Raw genomic sequence first — 16,992 nt, 5'->3', positions numbered from 1 at the left:
CTATAATTATTCATAATCGAGGGCCAGATAGAACAGTCTTTAGATGTATTGACCCAGATTTGACTTGAATAACTCAAAAATATGAGTACAGAGACTCAACTATATCAGGAAAAATGTCTGATCTATATAAATAGTCTAAAACATTGCCAAATCCCCAGGACTGCTAACCTCCTCTTCACCAATATTCTCATATCCAAGTAACTTGAGAAGGTCTATTCATACATTTGATGGTAGGTAATAATCGAATCATCGATATCTCAAACAATTCAATCTAGAGTTTATTTGGCTTTAAGTTATAATTATTTCCATCAAATAAATACTCATGTGTGTGAAACAAAACTTGTGTTAACTGTTGGAGAATAGAAGCCAACCGAAGACAAATAGCATGATGTCAGTGGTCTGGCAAAGCCCCACCCCGACTCCCTGTTACTGAGGTGCTTTTTACTCTGCTGGAAATTTCAGCCTCTGAAGTGACTCAGAATGCAGCCAAAGCCACGTTTATAAGCACCTGATGCTCAACAGGAGGATGGAGACTCTCATAGCAGTATGCACCTGGTTAATGCTGAGGCTCCGAAACAAAGTCCAGGTGTGATCCAAGATCTGCAGCCCCTCAGTATCCTAGGTGATCATTCATTTGATGTGGATGCCCAGCTGGGGCTGCTGGAGAGAACTCTACATCAGGTGCTCATTGTGTAGAATGTGCTTTGACACCAGGTTCCCAATTTTCTTTGCATACCAATGTCATGAGCCTTATTTTCTCCACAATCTCTACAACTGAAGAAACTGAGGCTAAGAGAGTGCAACTGACCTCCCCCAGTAGCAGAGCCAGGGCTTAACTGCAGACCAGGATTGTTATTTGCATGGACTATGCAGACCCAGTTTGACACTCCAGATTGCCCACGAACTTCCTGCTTCGGTTACGGTGTGTCTCAGCTTTCTGCTCTAGAGAATGTGTAATCCCTAATACCTGCCCTCAATAGTGCGTGAAGAGACAACGTGTATCAATCCCTAGTTCTGTGCCTGACACAGTCTGGGTCCACCATAACTGCCACCCTCGCCCCTCCACTTCTAACTCCCTGTATTGGTGTAGCAACAAATTACCACAAACTTAGTGGCTTAAAGTAACACAGATTTACTGCCTTATAGTTCTGTAGCTCAGAAGTCCGACATGGGTTTCCACTGGGCTGGAATGAAGGCACTGGCAAGGATACATTCCTTTTCCAGGGAGGGTCTCACTGTTCCCTTGCGTTTCCAGCTTTTAAAGGCCACCCACACTCCATGGCTTGTGGCCCCATCTTCAAAGCCAGCAACGTAGCATACCTCAGTGCCTGCTTTCACGGTCCCGTCTCTTTCTCTGACTCTCTTATGGAATCATGTGATTAGATTGGACCCACCTGGGTAATAGAGACTACGCTCCTTACTGTCAGCTGATTAGCAACATTAATTCCACCTGCAACCTTTATGCCCCTTTACTGTGCCACCTCATGCTTTCAGAGGTTCTACAGATGTGTGGGCATCTACAGAGAGCCATTTTTCTATTTGTCACACTCCCCTTCCCATCAGCTGTTTCTTCCACTAAAGACTAGAGCCTAAGGGAAAAGGCATTGGTTGGGATTAATTCTTGCAGTTTGCTTAAAGTTTGGTAAATGTATAGGAATAAAGAACATATGCTGCACTGTAATGGAGGTTATTGGATAGAGAAAAGAAAGGTGCTAGAGGTCTTATGGAAAGTAACAGTTATGAACTGAATTGTGCCCCACCCCCCTCAATTCACATGTTGAAGCCCTAACTTCTGATGTGGTTGCGCCTGGAGATAGGGCCCGTGGGGCGGTAATCAGGGTTATTGGAGGTCATGGAGGTGAGGGCCTGGTATAATGGGACTAGTGTCCTTGCAGGAAGAGGAAGAGACACCAGATATCTCTCTCTCTCTCTCTCTCTCTCTCTCTCTCTCTCCATAAACTCACAGACAAGAGGCCATGTGAGGACACAGTGAGAAGGTATCTGTCTACATCCCAGGAAGACATGCCTTATCGGAAACCAACCCTGATGTCATCCAGATGTTGGACTTCCAGCCTTCAGGACTATGAGAAAATAAACTACTGTTGTGTAAGCCCCCTGGTCTACAGTACTTTGTTATGGTGGCCCCAGCAGACTAGCACAGCAACCAAAGTTTTAAGGAACAGTTTTTGACAAAAAGCTCAGTATTTGCCGATAAATTTAAGGAAAGATCGTGGAGGCAAAGAGAATTCCACATCTGGCTAAGTAAAAAGTATAACTCCAGAAAGGTGATGAATTTCCAAAGTACTTCGGAAAGGCTGTCCCAGAACATTGGCTTCTATCATCCCCACGAAATGCTGCAAACATACTTCCTGCCTCCGCTGTACCTGCCATTGGTGCGGTGGGGGGACGAGTGTGAGGTTGGCTGTCTGGCTCTGGATGTTTTATTCATTTCGTGGGCTTTGCCATTCCGAATAACCCCAGCCAGCTGGCCGGCCTTTCGCTTAAATGACAGTTGCTCACACAGTGCTTCGTATCGCTACACCCTTCCCAGATATTTATAGAAAACCCAGTGCGAGCTGTCTCAGACTCCTGATCAGCCCAGCCTCCCTGCTCCTGTCACAGGGCTTCCGACAGGCCTGAAGGTGGCCCAAGTGTAGGTGGTGGCTACTGGCCTCGACGTGTGCCTGCACAGACACTGTCGTTTAAAACTCCTTCCTTGGCAAAGAGCTACGGCCTAAAATAAGGAAGGGAGAGGAACTGCCATCTGCTAACCACTCACAGTGAGCAAGGTATTTTGCCAAGGCTTTATATCCCTTGTCTTATTCAATTATCAAAACGATCCTGAGAGACTCAAGCCACTACCCTGCTTTTGGATGGGGAGAGGGAGTACAGACAATTGAAATAATACCTATTATACCAAGGTCACACTCGACAGTGATGGTGTAAATGTTAAGATTCTGTCTGTCTGGTACTAAAGCCCATATTCTTTTCTCACCAACTGCTTCTCCAAATTGCCAAAGACGGCATTTGTTCATTAATAAATATTCATTCGATCCCTGCTTGTACCAGGCACTGTGCTCGTCACTGGATATTCTGAGGCAGTTGTCACATGGATGGTTACATCCAAACCAGTGGTCTCAATACCTTACAAGTTATTCTTAACTAAGAAGTATTTGGGGACTAAAACTATTGAAAGGATCCTTACTTCCTCTCGGGTCCTCTGTTGGTTTGTTCACTCTATTCTGGTTGACGAGACACTCGGCATTCTCCTATGTGCGAAAGACAGCGAGGGGCCCTTTTCTAGGCTGACATTAGGTGCACAGAAGCTGCCCTGACACCTCGTCAAGTGGGCCTCAGCCATTAGCAGTTTGTCAGTGGGTGGTTCTTAACTGCTCAAAAATCAAAGCAGTGAAATTAATGAGGTCATCAGTAGGAGGGCTCCTGACAATGTCCACAGAGTTAAAATAATCTGCCACGGATTTAGGAAGAGTCAGAAATAGTAGATTTTTATTTCGAATACAGAAACTGTCCTTTCTTCTCCACTCCCCCTCTCACATGCCCCTAATTTCTAATTACATTAGAATGACCCATGATAGGCTCTCCTCGCAAAATAAAGGTGGGGGTAAGAAAACAGAACCTCCGATTTTTCTCTTTTGGGTTTTCTATTATTTATTTAAATGAGATGGCACACTGAAACTTAAGCCTTTAATTAATGTAGTAGGCGTGACCTTTGGTGGCGCAGTGGATAAAGCATCGACCTGGAATGCTGAGGTCACTGGTTCGAAACCTTGGGCTTGCCTGGTCAAGGCACATACAAGAAGCAACTACTAGGAGTTGATGCTTCCAACTCCTCCCCACACCCTTTCTCTCTCCTCTCTCTATCAATAAATAAAATCTTTAACATAGTAGGCTGACAATAACGATTTTATTCATCTACAGGTTGGGATCCACATTCCCTCCTACCTGGGAACAACCGAATGGGATGTCCTACCCCAGTTCAGACGATCATTTAAGAGTCATTAGTGAACTCTGACTGGAGAGAAATAAGGAAAACTAAGTCTACTGGAGATCAGTCATCCTTTAGGGTCATAAAAGCAAAGATCTTATTGTACATACTGACTATCTCCTAAGGACTTTGGGGGGTGGGGCTACCATGGTGTATTTGGTTATCCCAGCCTACCATTTGCATTCTTACTGCTCAGCCTGGCCCAGCTCCTGTGTGAGCAATATGCTCTAGAGGACCAGTGACTGCAAAGTTGTCACCTGTGTCCTGCAAGCCTATTCACCTCCCTCCACTGCACAACAGTCTCTCTGTTCCATCAAGGCATTCATCAGTGAGGTTGACGATGGCCTCAGAATTCTTAACAACTACTCTTGGGAGAGTGAGTTGAAACCCATTTGCCTTCTCTGCTCTTGCCAGAAACTTGTTTGGTTGAGAAATCGCGGACTCCCAGATGACACTGAGATAAAGGCACACCAACACAAAGGAGCAGATGGAGAATTATAAACCAAGTTTAAGTGACTTTTAAAAATAAATGATTATACCTACTTGAAAAAAAATCACCAAAGTATAATTTAATGTTGGAAGCAAGTACCTGATACTGAGAGTTTCATATTGTCTATATAGCTGTGTAGATGATATATTAAAATATGTTCAATACATATTGCATCACGCGGCAGAGAGCTGCGTAGGCATCCTGTGGGCTAGCTCCCGGCGATCTCGTCCACACCCTGGTGTGGTGGCCGCCTACACTGCTCCAGCGTTGGTGTGTGTGACCAAGAGCACATGGCATGTCACTCACTTCTGAGATGGGTTAGAAAAGGCACTGCAGCTTTGGTCTTGCTGCCTCCCTTGCTTTGGGGGAAGCGAGCTGTCACAGTGAGAGCAGCCCTACAGCCCTACAGAGAGAGGCCGTGTGGTGGGAGGGAACGAAGGCTCCTGCCAAGAGCCACCTGCGTGAGTGAGCTCGGGACCAATGCCGGAGCCCCACCACGCATGCCGGTCTGCAGTTCCCCGTCCTGGCTAACAGCTCGCCTGCACTTCGCAAGAAACCCAGAGAGAGCCACGATGACCCAGCAAATCCGCACCTGGACACCTGACCTTCTGAAACTGGCTGAGAAAATAAATACTTGTCGTTTTAAGCTGCAGACTGTGGGGGAAATTTATTATGCAGCAACAGGGAATTAGTACAATCACGATCACTGATCAGAGTCAATCTGAATCTTTCAGTAAAAAAACAAAAGAGGACAATGAAAGCCTTGTATCCGCTGTCCCATCTGTAATATATAAATTCACTTTTCTACATTAAAGTGAACTATCAAACATAACTCACATAGTGATTCTGTTAAATTACGTAACGTCCATGAGCTTTGGAAGTGGAATCATATCCAGACTGCTATAACTCCGGAATGGGATACAACCTCAAAGGGAGGATCAGAAGTTAAGTAGAAAAACGGTCAAGTTCATCAGATAACTTCATTAAAGCACCGTCAAGATAATTGACATTGTGTCATTAAATTTAAGCATGCACAACTTTCTAAGGAGAAAATGAGAACATTTCCCCTTGAATGCTCACATATATAATATAAATATATACCAAGTGAGCAAGCCCTGCCCATATGCATGTGTACACACACGTATTAGTATACACACATGCATAGAGTCATAAGTGTTTTTATTCTATAAAACATCTAGCAATGCCAAAACTTTGAATAAGATTGTTTACACCAGGTAAAACACCTTCTTCTCCTGTGTCAGAACGGAAGTAGGTGACTACAAGGCATTAATAGCTGGGCAACGGGGCAACGGATATGCAGGTGGAGAGGAATATTCAATGAGGACCTAAGGCCCCGTTTGTCTCGGGACAGCACTGACAGTTATTCCTTTGCCTGAGGCTTGGCTTCCATCAGATGTAACAATCCAATTTCTGGGAAGACAGTGACAGATGTCAATCTCAGGGAAAGTCTCTGTGTTACAGCCCATCCTCTCTCCGGTGTTCTGGAAGGGTGATTTCAGTCACTGTTTCTTTTTTTAAGTACAGGTGACAGAGGCAATAACCTGAGTTCATTACTCGTTATTTCTTGCCTCCAAAGCACATTTACCCGGTAAATGAACCACTCCGCCCTCAAAAACTCACACAGGCTTTCCGGGTTCTCAAATTTTGTTTGGTGTAGGTAGTGGGAGGAAGAATATTAAAAAACAAAACAAAAAAGCTCCAGGAAAGACACAGAATGGATGTTTGCTTATGCAGACATGACTTATCTGGTGACATCACCTATCTGCACGTGGCTAAGAGGCCAGGAAGTAATTCCCACTGGAATGTTGCAGTGAGGGGGGAAACTGAGGCAGGTTCACCTTTGCTGCAACTGTCTTCTTCGGGTCAGAGGCTCTGGGAGGCTCTTTCCCCAATGAGCTCATTCACTCTGGACAGGAATCCTGGCCTGGGGGGGGGCACTAATAGCCTTTCCATTCTATAAACGTGGTAATGGAAGCTCAGCGAGGTTAAGAACACGTGTCCAAGGTCATTCAACTGTTCCAAGAAGATACCAGCATCTGAACCCCGTTTCTCCCACGCAAACCCAGGTTCTTCTTACCCCCCTACCACACGACCTTCCTGATCAAACCCACCTGTTACTAGAACTTACACACCTGACTCACGTATAACCCCTGCAGACACCCGCTCAAGGACTACCTACAAGCAGTTCAAATTAGTCTGATTCTCCGGCATCCTGTCCTCTTCAAATAAGCCGCTCCTGGGAAGGGGGTGAGGTGGTAGAAGCTGAAAAAGAAAACGGGCTAAAGGGATAGATGAGCGCGTTGAGAGCAGAGACGACAGCTGAGTCTGAATCCTAGCTTCTGCAGCTTAATATCCGCCCGCAGGGCTCACCGTATTACGTATAAGACTGATGTGCGTAATAAGCTGTTTTTGCTCAGCAATCTTTTTTTTCTTTTTCTTTTTTTTTTTTTTTTACAGAGACAGAGAGTCAGAGAGAGGGACAGACAGACAGACAGAAACAGAGAGAGATGAGAAGCATCAATCATTAGTTTTTTGTTGCAACACCTCAGTTGTTCATTGATTGTTTTCTCATATGTGCCTTGACTGTGGGGGTTACAGCAGACTGAGTAACCCCTTGCTCAAGCCAGCCAACCTTGGGTCCAAGCTGGTGAGCTTTGCTCAAACCAGATGAGCCCGCACTCAAGCTGGCGACCTCGAGGTCTTGAACCTGGGTCCTCCGCATCCCAGTCCGGGGCTCTATCCACTGCGCCACCACCTGGTCAGGCACTCAGCAATCTTGATGTAAGAAGGTATGTAACACTTACTAAGTAAGACTTCCATTCAGAGTAGTTAAGTTAAAATAAGGGTAGGGTTTTGAATAGGGTTAATATCTAGCAAAAAACCCACTAAAATAAAACAAAAACCAACCAACCAAATGAACAACAACCAAAAGCACCCGGTCCCTCCCTGAGGCTGGGTAAAGGAAGCAGCGGTCTAGTGCGAGATTCTCTTATCTTTTCTATTTGACCTTTCTGATCTCTAGGAGGTAACTATTGATTCTTAGAACTAAGTTTGTAATCTGCTATTTTAAAATGGACAAAGTATAAAGCTCTTCCTAAACGAAGACCTGTTTAAAATGTCTCTTTAGTCACCTGCAAACATACTGGATTAAAGTAAGATGATGGAGGTGGCGCGGCATGTGCGTGCGCGCGCATGCGCGGTGACTTTGGAGCCAGGCGACCCTGGGTCTGCGTCTGAGCTCTAACTGTACGACTGGGTGGCCCGGACAGGTTTAACTTCTTTTCCACAGTTTCTCCGACTGTAATGGTGAGACAGTGATACCCACCACTGTCCTTCGGGGACCAAATCTATCTTATTATCTCTTCTCTGCTTTCCTTATGAGTCAAGAGTAAGGTCAAAGAAAATAATTAATGGCCTTCCAAAACACACCCCAAGGGATATATTTTCTAGACCAGAGTGCACTGTAAGAGGTAGCGCCTCTCTCTATTCCTTCCATAGAAGCCGTGAATAGCTCTCAGGGCATTCAAAGGGCTTGTTTATTCCTTCTCTCTTCTCCTTGGATGCTGTTCTCCCTTCTGGTAGGGGCCGAGTCCAAGGCCATTGTCCCTGACTGCCAAGGACAGCAGCTTATGCCAGGTGGGTTCCAGGCAATGGACACACTTACTCTCTGGCTGGCCATCCCTTGCTCCCTCCTTTTCCCCGGTATCGCCGATTGTGCCTTTAGTATCTTTGCCTCATGTGACACGTGAGGTCCCGACACTCCCTTTTCGGTTAGAATACACGGTCAGCTAAGACTAAGTTAAGAGTTCCCCACAGGGTCAGGACTCATTTACTGACATTTTTCAAATGCCTTTGAATTCAGAACCCCAGCTAGTAATGAACACTAGTTTGCCTTTCTTTGATTATGCATTGCTTTGGAAACCTTCTAGAAGACAGGCATGGCTGAGGGCAGGATGCAGTTCACCACCATCAGAATACCATCCTAGGAAGAGCCGAGAGATGCCCACTTTCCACATCGCGAAGAGGGTTTAATGGTACGATGCATAGAGAAGTGCCCCTAACACACGCCTGGCTATTCAACACCAGCGGATGCCCAATAGATGCTTGTTGCCTTTCCCAACCCCGTATCTTTCCCCTTATTCATTACACAGTTAATGTGAGAAAGAAACCCAATGAAAATTTGAATATGGTTTTTCATTTCCTGCCACCCTGACAGCACAGTGATTCAATCTTCCAGGAACGAAACAGTTAACACAGCATAGCAGAGTGCAACTTTCCTTCCCGGAGAGTTTTGATTCTGGAAGCGAACCAGTATGGTGCCAGGTGTCATCTACGCATGGACTCCTGGCCTCTCTCCTCCAGAAGTCCCTTTCTCCTTCCCGGGTTATAAACTACACCTTTGCTTTATTAATTACGTTGTGCTCGAGACTGCAAGAAAAAAAAATATCGTGACAATACTTTGACAGGTTGACCCCTGGTGTTTCCTTAAATCTTATCAACTCTGAAGCTTTTTGAATTCAGTGTTGTGAATGGTCATGTGATTTTTCGTGGTCTTTTTTTCCAAGACAATTTCTCCATATTGAAAATTCATGAGCACTTATTGGGCATCTCCTGTGTTCAAAGTTCTACGGAAGGTGCTTGACATTTAACACCTTTATAAAGTAGGTAATATTTCTCTTATTTTTTAAATGAGAAACTGCAGTGAAGAGAAATGCAGGAACCCACCCGTGTACAGTCATAGAGCTTGAGAATCTCCAACATGGATATTGCTTTGGAAAATACTCACACCTTTGCAAGGACAGCAAGGACACTCTCCCATTCCCACCCCAAAGGCACCACAAGTATTATTTGTTAAAAAGGACATCTAAGGAGTCTCTTGGGATCTTAGGAGCCTGTCAGGAGTCCCCTTTTGTCCTTACAACCCCAGTTCTGCCGTGAAAGGAATGGCCCCAACCCTAATGGAAGTACACCAGACTGCATTGTCCAGGGGAGAACTCACCGGCTTGGCACTAGAAAACGTACTCCTTCAAAGAGAGGCCTCTCTCAGCGACAGTCTGCCACAGTACAGAGAACCTTGGGGTCCGAAGACTGATTCTATACTGGACAGTAATTTAGTGACTATGAATTTTTTGTCAACTACTCTAGGCTCTTATTTCCTTCATCTATCAAACAGGAAAAATAAGGTTCATGTCTAAGAGGCTGTTCTGAGATTCCACTCTGATAAGGTTTGTTCATATACTGTCTCACTGACTCAACGATCTCTTCAGTTACTTATTTCCTGTCTTTCTCCATCTTATGTAAATTCCCTGATACCGGGGATATGGAATATAGTCTGTATATTTCACTACGCAATGGACAAGGCGTGGAACGCTGCCTGGTGCACAGCAAACGTTCACAAACTATCTGCGGAGAAATGAACTGTGTACAGTGTTAAGCATTGAAAATGTTCATCATGATTAGTATTATTAAGTTTTAAGTGGCGTTTTCATCCGATTAACTTTCCATAAATATTAACACTTGAAGCCAGAAGTGGGTCCAGGCAGTCAATATTTCAGTGTAAATGCTGATCCTGTTCATATATTTTGACATTTCCCTTCAAATTATTATCAAGGCTTTCTTTCCCTCCTTTCCCCCCAAATGCCATCTGATACTAGCATTTAAGTCACATGCGATGAAAATGGTGAGCCTTCATTTCTCGTTTCTAATTTCTGTAACCTCCAAGAGAGCTGCTCAGTTTTGCTGATTGCTCTGCAACTCCCAGGTTCTCTCCAGATGTGCGAAATCTGCTTACTCGGTTCAGATGCTCGTACTTACTTGATGAAGTACTTGATCCCATCTGCTGTGTAAGCTTCTTCCCACCCGTAAGGTAGACCTAGTGAGAAAGGAAACCAAAAATACACTCAACAAGACGAAGAAGATAACTTCAGTTCCTAGACGCCAACTTCCCGCATCTTTGCAGGGATCCGAGTACAATTTCCCGTACCGACTAATCTTCTAGAAAGAAGGCGTTAAAACAATTCAGAGGAGCTTTCACAACTCAGCATCTTTAGAACATAATGAATAAACCCTGAGCCGTCCATCTGCTTTGGTTGCATTAACTGGATTATAACTTCTCATTGGCATGTGATGAGCGTTTCTGTCAGCAGGACACCAGTGAAGATTTTTGGCGCAGGGGATGGTTTTTGCCTGGAGGCAGAGCGCAGACAAGACATCCTTGCTCATCTGTTGGAGAGTATCTATAATCGGCTCCCTCTGCATGCTTTTACTCGGCCCCACAGGGCACGGTGCACGAGCGCCAGGCAAGCACAGGTTTGGAAGGAGCTCTCGGACAGGACAGAATCCCTGCTGCAGTTCAAAACTTCAGCCAAGGAATGTACAATGGATGGTGGTATTACGTTTTGTTAATTAATAATCCTGTGCACTAACCATAAATGGCCATTTTGCTAAACTTAGCTTTGATTGCGGACATGAGATTGAGAATAGTCAGCTATAAAGAAACACAGACTGAAGTAAGCAAGCAATGATCCACCTGCAGTTCTGCAAATGAGTACGTTTTTGTCCTTATCACACGAGAGAACGGGCCTATCCTGAGGCAGCCACATTCTCTCATATTTCAGTTAGAACCCCGCAGAACACCACGGTGGTTCCCATCCTTCCGCTCCATCCCTGAGTACTGCGGAGGATTTTCACTGACCGTTTGGACCAGCCCTTGACATTGGTGTACCATGGCTCCTTGGATGGGTTTAAGACAGACTAATTAATGCATTACAGAACGGACCCCATGTGCAGGCCTCTCTAGAAAGTGACCTGGCTGTCACACAAACCACCGGCTTCCATTCAGCCACGTCGCAGCAAGAGGCAGACCAAAAGTGCAGGAACAGGGACTATTTGAATGAAACAAAACCTTACTCTAAAACCATTGCTTTGTGGAGAATATTCTTTATGACCTACTCTAAGGACGGTGTTTTTATAATGTAGGAAAACAAAACAAGCTTTATTTTACATTTAGCTCCAGTCATTTAACACAAGTTGTAGAAAAGAAGACTCTGGCCAAAAATTCTTAACCATTCCCTTCCTAGATAAACACAGACCGTATAGGAGTTTCTTTTCTCTCTCAAGGAATAAATGTTTCTATTTTAGGCAGAAAATGTGCACTTCTGGGAATTCAGCATAAGCAATTGACTTGGCTTCTTAAAAGCCCTCGAAGTGACACTTTATACATCTCCCAATGTCCACTGCCAGCTTGTGCCCACCAGCCGGACCATGATGAACTGCCGCTGCCCCAGGGCAAGGAGATGGATTTCCCGTCTTCAATTTTCTGCGTCTGTGTTAACGACTTCATTCATCTCTGATAAGCCCCGCCTCTGCAGCGAAGAATCTGACAACTAAACATAAAAACCCTGATCTCACGGAAAACATGCCCAGAAATACCAGGATTTCTGATTAATAAGGCAAAGACGCTAAACGTTAAGTCACAAGTCATCCTAATACTATTAAGACTTTTGTCTAAATGATTTGTCTGTCCAACACACTTATATCTGTACTTCTCATTTCTTTCTTTCCTTCCTTCCTTTTTTTTTTTTTTAAGGTGAGAGGAGGGGAAAAGTGAAAAGTGAGGCAGACTCCTATATGCACCCTAATTGGGATACACCCAGCCACCCCATCAGGGCTGATGCTTGAGTACCAAGCTATTTTTAGTGCCTAAGACGGATGTGTTTCAATCAGAACTATCCTCAGTGCCCAGGGCCATGTTCAAACCAATCAAGCCACTGGCTGTGGGAGGGGAAGAGGGAGAGAAGGGGAAGTGGTGGGAGAATCAGATGGTAGCTTCTCCTGTGTGCCCTGACTGGAAATGAAACCCAGGATGTCCATATGCCGGGCCAATGCTCTATCCACTTAGCCACCAGCCGGGGCCTTCTCATTTCTTAATTTATAGATTTTAAGGAAAAGAAGAAAAAAAAATGTATATTTTAAAGATAGTATCTTTTAAATTTTTTTTCATTGATTTGAGAAAGAGGGAGAATATAAGAGAGAGAGAGAGAGAGAGAGAGAGAGAGAGAGAGAGAAGCATCAACTCATTGTTTCACTTAGTTGTTCCATTTAGTTGTGTACTCCTTGGTTGCTTCTTGTATGTTCCCTGACCGAGTGTCAGACCCATGATCTCTGGTGTGCAGCATCGATGCTTTATCCACTGAACCACCTGGCCAGGCCAGGGTAGTATCTTTTAATCCACAGGCTCATTTGAAGATCAAGACTGACATTGACTCACCTCCCCTATGCCATCAGAATAGAACTCCTGCCCAGATTTTCTACAATTATTGAACGGGGACTATAACTTCACAAAAGACTTATTAAAGGTACCAATTCATGTCAGCTCAAATCAAATGGCTACTTGATGACTGTAGCTATCAAGATATTCCTGTGTGTTGAATAGTATGTGTAAACATATTTTAGGACAAATTCTGTTCTGGAAAAAAATAAGCATTTCATTTTAGAAGACCGAATGCTTCCTTCTTTTTCATGCAGTTATTATAATCTATAATAAACAGACTCGGAGACTAAATTTATAGTAACTATCTGTCCGTGGTATTTCAGTAATAGAAAACACAATCAACGTCCAATTATACACTGGAAGAACAGAATATACAAAAACCAAGTAGCCTACTTTATATAAAAAAAGCACTTTTGATTTCCACAGCTTATATAATTATGATGAACTGGGCTTTCCATTAGCGAAGGTTTTCTCTTCTTCACAATAAGTAATTTGGGGCATAATTATAATGTATTATCTAAATACTTTTCAATAATCATTATTGTTCCAAAGCATTAATTTCTTTTCTACATTCTCTATATCTTTATACTTGCAAATATATAAGGCCTCTATTTTTCCTTTTCTTTTCATATTTGTTTTAAAATTATTTATAATAACTATAATTACTTGAAATTGTTTCTGGTTGGGAGTGTTTGTCTATGAACACTCATGTAATGTTCTTTCCATCAGAGATCATCTGTTTCCAATCTACCACTTTCTGGTGATGACTCCAAAGTCTTTGTAAGTATCTTGCCAAGTAACAGTATTGTACATGTTCAACTTAGAATAGTGGCTGTCACCTAAGTGTCACATATCCAAAAACAAACTCATGGTATTTCCATACAGTTTCGCATGAAAATTTCTCAGTTTATCTTTTTTTAGGAGATTTTTGTTTTTTGTTTTTTTTAGCTTTTATTCATTCCTTTTTTTTTTTTTTTAGAGAGAAAGAGTAGAAAGAGAGAGAGAATGAAGAGGAGCAGTAAGCATCTACTCCTGTATGTGCCTTGACCAGGCAAGCCCAGGGTTTTGAACCAGTGATCTCAGCATTCCAGGTCGACGCTTTATCCACTGCGCCACCACAGGTCAGGCCTCTCAGTCTATTTATGCACCAGGATTCTCTTTGTCATGTTGGCCTATTCGTTAAATAGTTAGCGATCATTTATCATGTGTTCAGCATTTTACTTGCTGCTCAGTATACAATGGTGGGCAAATAAATGTAGACCTTGATCTTCTGGCGCTTTAAGAAATAATCATAAATAAAGACATCAATAAAAATAGAAATAAGTACTATGAAGAACACTGCAGGTCAGGTTAACAGCAAGTGCAAAGGCTGTGGGGCTGGGGAAGAGCTTGGTGCATATAAGATTTGCAATCACTGTCCCTGGAGTGCAGTGGGGGGAGGGAGGAGGGGGAGGGCAGTGAGGGGGGGAGGGGGAGGGCAGTGAGGGAGGGGAAGGACAGTGAGGGGGGAGGGGGAGGGCAGTGAGGGGGGAGGGGGAGGGCAGTGAGGGGGGAGGGGGAGGGCAGTGAGGGGGGAGGGGAGGGCAGCGAGGGGAGAGGGGAGGGCAGCGAGGGAGGGAGGGGGAGGGCAGCGAGGGGGAGGGGGAGGGCAGTGAGGGGGGAGGGGAGGGCAGTGAGGGGGAGGGCAGTGAGGGGGGAGGGCAGTGAGGGGGGAGGGGGAGGGCAGTGAGGGGGGAGGGGAGGGCAGTGAGGGGGAGGGGGAGGGCAGCGAGGGGGAGGGCAGTGAGGGGGAGGGGGAGGGCAGTGAGGGGGGAGGGGGAGGACAGTGAGGGGGAGGGGGAGGACAGTGAGGGGGGGAGGGGGAGGACAGTGAGGGGGGAGGGGGAGGACAGTGAAGGGGGAGGGGAGAGTGAGAGAAGATCTGGCTGGAGACACAGGCAGATAGGACTGCGTGGCAAATGTGTCTGAGAGTTCCCCAGAAAGGAATCAGGAGATCTGCTCCTGGTTACGATGAGCAATGCAGGAGAAAGTCTCTCCCACCACATGTAGGGGAAAGCTGCACAACTTTAAAAAGGTGATCCATCCTTTGAGTTCCTCCGAGACCGAGTTCTGCACCTGAGCTGACTCTCGGGTAAACTGAATTCCAAAGGCTGACGAGCCCCTCCGGGGAAGGACGGGGCAGATGAACTCTCTCTCTTGGCCGAGCACGGGAGCAAGAGGCGTCGCCATAACGGGCAAGAGGAAAACATCCAGGAAGTGGACACATTTCCCTCACTGGTTATGTATGGGCTAGTGTTCCCCGGGGCCCTAGACACAGGAAGAGCCCGGTCTCCCTGAACAGCTCTGTGCTCAGGAGCAAGGCTGGGCGTGGGCAGGAGGCCGGAGAGCCCCCGGGAGGGGGGGGGGAGCGCGGGCTCAGCAGGAGCTGCAACGGCTCCAGGACGCACCAGGCACACCACCCACGGAACTCCAGCTGGTGATCGACAGCCGAGGGGTCAGGGATACCACCTGCAGCTGCCCTGGACCTTCCTCTGAGATTAGCCAGCTGCTGTTGTGGGGAGGGGAGAGAAGCAAGATACTCCCATATCCTGGGCAGGGCTCTGAGTGACAGGGGGCAAAAGTTACCTGTTCCTGAGGGAGGGGCAAACATGGTCACATCCCTCATCCTTGCCATGACTGCTGGGAAACCAGCCTGGGGTGGGGGAGCTGAAAACCCCCACATCTTCACCATGCTTGGACCCCGAGTCACTGCAGCAGGTGTGCAGGAAGCCTTCCAATCTAGAATCCTGCACTGGGGCACAGCAGACGATGCTGCGCAGGAGAGGGACAGGAAAGCCACCTGGGCACTGGGTAGGAGGTGGCGTTGTTTGTCACCCCTGAGACTCTGGTGTGCAGGGCCTGCAGAGACTGGAGTGGGAAAACCGAGAGCCCCCCCCCCCCAGGTCCACCACTACCCTTGTGCTGTGTGAAGACAGCTGTCTACCCCTGAAGGACATTACACACCTGCAGACACGGGCGCAGGGCCCTGCCCGCAAGGGACGGTGCAGGGACACCGAGACAACCCTCCAGCCCCTGGACCTCACAGAAGAAGTGCAAGAACAACAGACGGCCACAGGAGGACGTGCGTGGTGAACTCTGGAGACAAAGTGCAAACCCATCTGGCCACAGAGGAGACAATGAGCCCCACCCCCGATGGCCGGACAGGAAAAGAGTCAGGCCCATTCCTGGGCTTCAGTTACGTTTGTCTCCATCTCTGCAGTTTGATACCTTCAATGTCTGACACGTAACAAAAAAAAAAAATCCGCTGCCAAAAGATAAAACCACCAACAGAACCAGATCCACAGATAGGTGAAATATTGAACTCTCAAATAACTCATACTATACATTAAAGATCTCGTGGAAGCTAGTGAGTTATGGCTGTATTACTTTAGCAATGCACATTGCTTGTGTATATTATGTAGAAGATGGGCGATTGAGCTTGCTGAGGCTTGGAATCTGCCAACTGCTTTGGTGGAAGGGGAGAGGGCCACATGAATTCAGGGCATCTGTAAGAATGATTGGGACAATGGACTAGACTTTAAACTGGATGAGAAGCAAGTAAAAACAACAGCGAAGGACAGCAATAGGAGATTTTATTGAGGACAATAGAGCTGCAATGAGCTGGGAAAAGGGGAGGTCTGAGTGGGAGATTTACGAGTTTGAACCCTTTTTGTTGATGCCAAGGTTCATTGTAGGAACAGTACTGTGGAAAAAATGGTCACTGGACAAAAAGGATTGATAAGTAAAAGTTCACATGAATGATGGCAGGTGTTGGGATGAGGAGAAATCTGGAGAATAAAAATTCTAAGAATAAAATACAGAAAGACAATACCATCAGTCACAGATGGAGCTCAGAGTCAAATTTATTTGGAAAGCACTTGCTAGTTTAATTGTTATGAAAACTCAAGTACATTTCACTTCTAGCATCCTATATTTTGAGTGGAAGAGAGAAAGATTTCAATAGTTTCAATAGTCTAAATAATATGGAATTCATCACATAATGAAATTTTTACTATATTTGCAGTCAGAAAATATAAATCTACGTGTAATGTTCCTCAATGACAAGTTGAATAACTACGGGAAAGTAATAATCTTGTGGTGTCTCCACTTTCTCATCTACATAGTCACGGTAACAACAGGGATCCTGCCTAGCTTACAGGGTTG

General features: G+C 45.5%; 1 protein-coding gene across 5 annotated transcripts in view; it reads right to left on the bottom strand.

Moving 5' to 3' along the window:
• Nucleotides 1-16,992, bottom strand: part of STXBP4 (syntaxin binding protein 4) — a 171,129-nt gene that overhangs the window by 11,324 nt on the left and 142,813 nt on the right. For 4 of the 5 annotated variants that reach the window (XM_066263993.1, XM_066263992.1, XM_066263996.1 and 1 more), the window contains one exon: nucleotides 10,332-10,389. In XM_066263993.1, coding sequence (XP_066120090.1) covers nucleotides 10,332-10,389 — 58 coding nt within the window. Of the gene's footprint in view, nucleotides 1-9,516; nucleotides 9,617-10,331; nucleotides 10,390-16,992 lie in introns of those variants that run through there. The other variant, XM_066263995.1, reaches the window with a different exon arrangement.

This window comes from Saccopteryx bilineata, chromosome 2, assembly GCF_036850765.1.
Source record: "Saccopteryx bilineata isolate mSacBil1 chromosome 2, mSacBil1_pri_phased_curated, whole genome shotgun sequence".
Classification (NCBI taxonomy): domain Eukaryota; kingdom Metazoa; phylum Chordata; class Mammalia; order Chiroptera; family Emballonuridae; genus Saccopteryx; species Saccopteryx bilineata.
The sequence above is the reverse complement of the archived record's forward strand: the minus strand, read 5'-3'. Positions and strand labels throughout refer to the sequence as shown.